The 7,136-nt window shown below is 48.3% G+C and overlaps 1 protein-coding gene across 1 annotated transcript; it reads left to right on the plus strand.

Moving 5' to 3' along the window:
• Window positions 1-381: 381 nt before the first annotated feature.
• atad1a (ATPase family AAA domain containing 1a) lies at window positions 382-6,812 on the plus strand. The gene is made up of 11 exons (XM_076997871.1): window positions 382-495; window positions 781-847; window positions 927-1,097; window positions 1,455-1,553; window positions 2,651-2,771; window positions 2,970-3,170; window positions 3,744-3,850; window positions 4,022-4,111; window positions 4,314-4,364; window positions 4,902-5,074; window positions 5,299-6,812. The coding sequence occupies exons 3-11, from the start codon at window positions 927-929 to the stop codon at window positions 5,420-5,422; spliced, it is 1,137 nt and encodes a 378-aa protein (XP_076853986.1). The 5' UTR covers window positions 382-495; window positions 781-847; the 3' UTR covers window positions 5,423-6,812.
• The last annotated feature ends 324 nt before the right edge of the window (window positions 6,813-7,136 follow it).

Below are 7,136 nucleotides of genomic sequence, written 5' to 3' on the forward strand. Positions count from 1 at the left end.
GTCTATACTGCTCTGTACTACTGGTCTATATTGCTCTGTACTGCTCTGTACTGCTCTGTACTGCTTTGTATGGCTCTGAATAGCGTCTCGATGAAGGTATTTATAATTTGCGTGATCCACATTTTTCAGTGCATTTATGAAATAACATCAAATTTAGCTTTGCGGTGTTTGCAACACAATCGTGTTGTACAAAATAATAAAGTCACGTTCTACATGAAGTATCTGCCCATGAGATATATAATGTGTCGACACCATAAACTGTTGTTTAAACTGTATGTATATATGGTATGTTGTTTAAAACGTATGTATACAATCTGTGGTTGAGATGCATATACACTGAGCGATTATGGTGAAAACCTTTATCCGCAGAATTTCTGCCGACTGATTTCAGGTGTAGCAACCGCGGAACACTTCACACTGACGATTGTTTCCACACGGATGGTCGTAAGTGGTTGTACAGAAGTAAAGATGCTGTTTTGTGCTGTGCTTTGAAAAGTAAGATCACTGTTTTTTAATAATTCTGATACGTAGATATTCGTTGTTTGCTGTGTTTTTTAGGATGATCTAATTGTTAGCTGTACAAAGATATTGCACCTGTTCCAGGACGTAGGTTAGCTAGCTACCGCATCACACGGTTAGCTAGCTGAACATTGGGCTTATTGCACTTTAATGCACTTTCATCACATTTAAGCCTCGACGTTTAAATCAAGATTTACTGTGTTCGTGTCTAATGTGAGGTTGGTTTGAACTACTACTAGTAACACTTGACTTATTTTCCAGGACATGCAGGGGAATGTACGCCTTTAAACCCCACTCCATCTGTTTCTGACCCCCACTAAGATAAAAGGTGAAATCCTCCCATCCTCCCATCCTACATCCTCTCATCCTCCATCCTCCATCCCCCTAACTGAGCTGTACACTAACAGATGCTGGGTGGCGCCCCACGGGACGTGCTGCTACGCCCCCTCACGGGCAGCGAGGTGCTCGGGCTGCTGGTCAGACTCACCATCTTCGGGGCGGCCACATACTACAGCATCAAATACGTGGTGGAGACCATGGACCCCACACAGAAACAGAAATCACAAGCCAAGAAAAGGGTAAACCCGCCGATATGCGTGAATATGCGCAGTATTGCGTTTCCAGGACGTGTCTGGCCATGTTGCTGTTGTACAACGTCTCTCTTTGCTTATTGCCGTATTTCACTGTTCTTTCTCTCTGTCGATTTCTTGCTCTATTCTTTCACCTAGTGTCTTTCTCTGCTTTTATTCAAGAGTTTTTTTTTTATTTTATTGACTATTGCTTATTGGCATTTTTAACTTTATTGATAAGAAGTGTAGTTTAGGAATGTGGCATTGTTCAACACAGTAGCAGCAATGAAAATATTATTAATGATAGTAATAGTAATATAGTAATATTATAGTAATATTAGCTGGTGTGTGACGTGTCTCCGTCAGGCGGAGAAGCTGATGAAGCAGATTGGGGTGGAGGGGGTGAGTCTGAGCGAGTATGAGATGAACGTGGCAGCTCATCTTGTTGATCCTCGCAGCATCAAGGTACAGCCCACCTTAGACACGCCCTCTCCTTAGACCCGCCCTCATGCTCAGATACGCCCTCACCTCAGACGCGCCCTCACGCTCAGACACGCCCTCACGCTCAGACGCGCCCTCACGCTCAGACGCGCCCTCACGCTCAGACACGCCCTCACGCTCAGACACGCCCTCACGCTCAGATACGCCCTCACCTCAGACGTGCCCTCACGCTCAGACGCGCCCTCACGCTCAGACGCGCCCTCTCCTTAGACCTGCCCTCATGCTCAGACACGCCCTCACGCTCAGACACGCCCTCACGCTCAGACACGCCCTCTCCTTAGACCTGCCCTCATGCTCAGATACGCCCTCACGCTCAGACACGCCCTCACGCTCAGACACGCCCTCTCCTTAGACCTGCCCTCATGCTCAGATACGCCCTCACCTCAGACGTGCCCTCATGCTCAGACCCGCCCTCACGCTCAGACCCGCCCTCACGCTCAGACCCGCCCTCTCCTTAGACCCGCCCTCATGCTCAGACCCGCCCTCACCTCAGACGTGCCCTGACGCTCAGACGCGCCCTCATGCTCAGATACGCCCTCACGCTCAGACACGCCCTCACGCTCAGACACGCCCTCACGCTCAGACACGCCCTCACGCTCAGACACGCCCTCACGCTCAGACACGCCCTGACGCTCAGACACGCCCTGACGCTCAGACACGCCCTGACGCTCAGACACGCCCTGACGCTCAGACACGCCCTGACGCTCAGACGCGCCCTGACGCTCAGACACGCCCTCACCTCAGACGCGCCCTGACGCTCAGACACGCCCTCACTTTAGACACGCCCTCACTTTAGACACGCCCTGACGCTCAGACACGCCCTCACTTTAGACACGCCCTGATGCTCAGAAACGCCCTCACGCTCAGCATCCTCACCTCCAACTCAACATGGTTTCAGTTGTTGGTTCTTCATAGATGATGTTTAATAACTGAATTTTATTTTCCACTGTGTGTCGTCAGAAGAGTCTTTTGCATGTGTGATGGTACGGTTGTTCTTGTGGTGTGAGTTTAAGTTTGTGATGTGATGATATGGTTGTTCCTGTGGTGTGATGTTCTCCAAGGTCACGTGGAGGGACATCGCAGGTCTTGATGGTGTCATCACAGAGATGCAGGACACCGTCATCCTGCCCTTCCAGAAACGCCACCTGTTTCGCGGGTCCAAACTGGTGCAGCCGCCCAGAGGTGAGAGGGGAACGCAAGCAGAAGAAATAGACGAGATTCTGCTGCCGGATTTAGACAATCTCATCTTCTCTCTTACATGATTTAGCTTGTGGCTTATTATAACGCCAACTGTCAGTTTTATAATAGCCATTAAAGTAGCAACTTCTACAGTGTTACTGGGTTTTCATGTCTCATGAAGACATGACTCGCACTCCACAGGTGTGCTGTTGTACGGCCCACCTGGTTGTGGGAAGACTTTAATCGCCAAGGCAACAGCCAAAGCCTCAGGCTGTCAGTTCATCAATCTTCAGGCCTCCACTTTGACGGACAAGTGGTACGGCGAATCACAGAAGCTCACTGCTGCCGTATTCTCACTGGCTGTCAAGCTTCAACCCTGCATCATTTTCATTGATGAAATAGGTAAGTGGCTAGTTTAGACTGGTATCGACTGGTTTAGACTGGTTTAGCCTGGTATCTGGTTGAGACTGCTGGCCATGTGAAAGTGGAGAGCTGACAGCTTTCTATGATTCTGAAAGTCAACCCCATCATCATCATCATCCTCCACCCCCTTCATCATCATCATCCTCCACCCTCTTCATCATCCTCCACCTTCATCACCTCCTCCACCCCATCATTATCCTCCACTTCCTTTATCATCACCTCTTCCACCCCTTCATATTCATCCTTCACCCTCTTCATCATCCTCCTCCCCTTCATCATCATCATCATCCTCCACCCTTTCATCATCATCATCCTCCACCCCTTCATCATCATCCTCCAGTCTCTTCATCATCCTCCACCCCTTCATCACCTCCTCCACCCCTTCATATTCATCCTCCACCCTCTTCTTCATCATCATCCTCCACCCCCTTTCACTGCTGTAATAATCTCTGTAGGAAACGATCACACATGAATGAGGCGAGTCTCACCAAACGTCAGTACTGGGTTTTAATATCAGGAGCGGCGCTGACCCCTTTTACCTGCTCCACTTAGACTCATTCCTGAGGAATCGATCCAGTCTGGATCACGAGGCCACAGCCATGATGAAGGCCCAGTTTATGAGTCTGTGGGACGGTCTAGAAACTGGAGCAAACACTCAGGTCTCACACACACACCATGATGTATACAAATACTCACACACTTCAGTCCTTCAGTAGGTGTGCTAACAGTCTAACTGTGTGTGTGTGTGTGTGTGTGTGTGTGTGTGTGTGTGTGTGTGTGTGTGTGTGTGTGTGTGTGTGTGTGTGTGTGTGTGTGTGTGTGTTACCCAGGTGATGGTGATGGGGGCCACTAACAGGCCTCAGGATGTGGACCCAGCCATACTGAGAAGGATGCCCACGACCTTTCACCTGGGGTTACCTGTGAGTCATACATACATACACACGACCTTTCACCTGGGGTTACCCTTGAGTCACACACATACACACGACCTTTCACCTGTGAGAAAGAGAGAGTCTGTCACGCACACACACACACACACACACACACACACACACTGGTTTATTAGCTCATTGAAAGGTGTTGAAAGGTGGTTTATTTGGTATCTTTTTTCCATTTCTACAGAACGCTGTTCAGAGGCAGGAAATCCTCCGTCTCATCCTGTCAGGAGAAAACGTAACTCTCACGCTCTCTCTGCACACACACACACACAAACACACACGCCTGTTAACAGCACACACACACCTGTTAACAGCACACACACACACCTGTTTCTCAGAACACTGATGGTTCAAGACTTGTGTTCCCACCAAACTCTAAAACTTTTGTTTTTCCTTCCGGCTGGGTGACTAGAACAGAGTGACTAGAACAGAGTGACTAGAACAGAGTGACTAGAACAGAGTGTGTTTTTGTCTGGAGTCATGTCCTGCATCACAGGAGCCTTGTTCTCCCAGAATGCATTGAGCTGCCAGTCCTGCGTTCCACACGAACTCGTGAGCTCTTTCCAGTTCATTGTGGTGCAGTTCAGAGTTCTTGTTCCGTCGTACGGTACACGAGGGCACAGAGTTCTTCTGCTTACGCTGCAGGAACACCAACCGCTCGCCGTGAACACCACCTCGTTCCGGATCCAGGACAGGGAGCAGGTGCAGGAGATTACAGCAGAGTGTGTGTGTGTGTGTGTGTGTGTGTGTGTGTGGCTGGTGCTTCCTGCAGCTGAGCAAGGCCGTCAGCCTCAGGGAGCTGGCCCTGCAGACGGACGGCTTCTCGGGCAGCGATCTGAGGGAGTTGTGTCGGGACGCGGCCCTGTACCGGGTCAGAGATTACGTCCGCAGACAGCAGATGAACCAGATCACCAAGCAGCTGCTACTGGACGACCAGGACGAGGAGTACGACCTTCTGCACGCCACGTGTATCAGCTTATCTTATGGGTGCTCTTCTCAGGTCTAACATTCTCACCTCCTCTGTGTGTGTGTGTGTGTGTGTGTGTGTGTGTGTATATGTGTGTATATGTGTGTGTGTGTGTGTGTGTGTGTGTATATATATATATGTGTGTGTGTGTGTTTGGGTGTGTGTGTATGTGTGTGTGTGTGTGTGTGTGTGTTTCGTGCAGACTGGAGGAAGACGTGCCTCTTCGCCCAGTCACTCAGCTGGACCTGCTGTTTGGACTGGATAAGATGAGAGAGTCTAAACTGGCCACAGCCGCAGCTAAACTCACGGAGGAGCCTCTGGACTAAACTAAAACACACACACACACACACACACACACACACACACACACACACACACACGTACGTACCTCATCACAGCCACCAGAGTGGTCTGATCAGCTTTAGTCTGCTGTGTCCTTGTCTCTTGTGTCTCATGCGCACGTGTCAGATTGGGTAAACTAAAACAGGACTCCGCCCTCTCTCCTTACACCCAGGACTCCACCCTCTCTCCTTACACCCAGGACTCCGCCCTCTCTCCTTATACCCAGGACTCCGCCCTCTCTCCTTACACCCAGGACTCCGCCCTCTCTCCTTACACTCAGGACTCCGCCCTCTCTCCTAACACTGGGGGATCCAATCATAACCCCTCTACTCTGCCCATGTGGGTCAAAGCTACTATGTTTTTATGCAGCTAGTTGTTGACTCTCCGTGTCTGGCACTGCTCTGTCCTTCAGACGGATGAGATCTGTGTTTGGTCTGGACACAGTGACCCATGGGTTCAGAATGTGGGCAGGACATGCAGTTAACGGCCTCTCAACCTTGTGAGCTGAGAGAACGACAGAATACTCCAAAATGACTTGAGTACGCACAACATAAAGTCAGAGGGACTGTATAAGATGTACAGTTATAATCACATTATTATACAAATCAAAGAACTGTCATAAGGGTTTCCAACAAGTCTGTCTCTCTCTCTCTCTCTCTCTCTCTTCTCTTCTCTCTCTCTCTCTCTCTCTCTCTCTCTCTCTCTCTCTCTCTCTCTCTCTCTCTCTCTCTCTCTCTCTCTCTCCTGGCTTTATGCAAAGTTTTGTTCCTGCATACTGTACTAACTTGTCAAATTTCTTGTCCAGAAGGCCAGAATTTGCATGTACGCCAAGTTGTGTCCCTGTTGATGGTGACTGTGTAATTAGAAGTGCTTGAATATATGTAGAATTATGTCCTTTTAACATCTTAACACTTTCTCTGTCGTAGTTGTGTGTTACATCAGGTGCACTAATAGTGGTCTCTGGTCCTGTGACAGAGCTGAGAACATTGCGGCTTTATTTCTGCCAATTTATAGTTGCTGAAGCCTACCCTGTGTCTAATGTAAAGTTGCTGAAGCGTTCCCCGGGTTTAATGTAAAGTTGCTGAAGCGTTCCCTGGGTTTAATATAAAGTTGCTGAAGCGTTCCCCGGGTTTAATGTAAAGTTGCTGAAGCGTTCCCCGGGTTTAATGTAAAGTTGCTGAAGCGTTCCCCGGGTTTAATGTAAAGTTGCTGAAGCGTTCCCCGGGTTTAATGTAAAGTTGCTGAAGCGTTCTCTGGGTTTAATGTCAAGTTACTGAAGCGTTCTCTGGGTTTAATGTCAGGGTATAGCAGTGGTCAAAGCACTACCCGTGTTAACTCAGTTTGTCAAAATAAAAAATTATAGTGTTACTCTCATTGAGATGTTACTGTAAAGTACAACATGAATTTATTTATGACTGCATGTATAAATCAGTTATTCATAAGACACATTTTAAAAATGGACTGTCTGGCAGTACAGAAACTGAATTTGAAGTGGTTATCAACTATTTAAATTCACCATATTGATATTCAAGTTAAATGTGCATTTCTACAATTTATTAAAATAATGATGAAAACGTTGTCACTGACAAAAATGTGATATAATTGTGGGGTGGGGTGGGGTGGGGGAGGGGGGTAATTAATGTAGTGTTTAGGATTCAGTATAAAATCGGTCCTGGAGAGGTCTGTGTAAGTTACTTC

The sequence above is a fragment of the Brachyhypopomus gauderio genome, chromosome 3 (assembly GCF_052324685.1).
Source record: "Brachyhypopomus gauderio isolate BG-103 chromosome 3, BGAUD_0.2, whole genome shotgun sequence".
Taxonomy (NCBI): Eukaryota; Metazoa; Chordata; class Actinopteri; order Gymnotiformes; family Hypopomidae; genus Brachyhypopomus; species Brachyhypopomus gauderio.

Bases quoted from the DNA above. Each gene is read 5' to 3' on its own strand.
- atad1a (XM_076997871.1), top strand. From the start codon at position 927: ATGCTGGGTGGCGCCCCACGGGACGTGCTGCTACGCCCCCTCACGGGC. The intron at 4,365-4,901 runs GTAACTCTCACG...TGCTTCCTGCAG, and splicing joins TCATCCTGTCAGGAGAAAAC to CTGAGCAAGGCCGTCAGCCT. The intron at 5,075-5,298 runs GTACGACCTTCT...TGTTTCGTGCAG, and splicing joins CTGGACGACCAGGACGAGGA to ACTGGAGGAAGACGTGCCTC.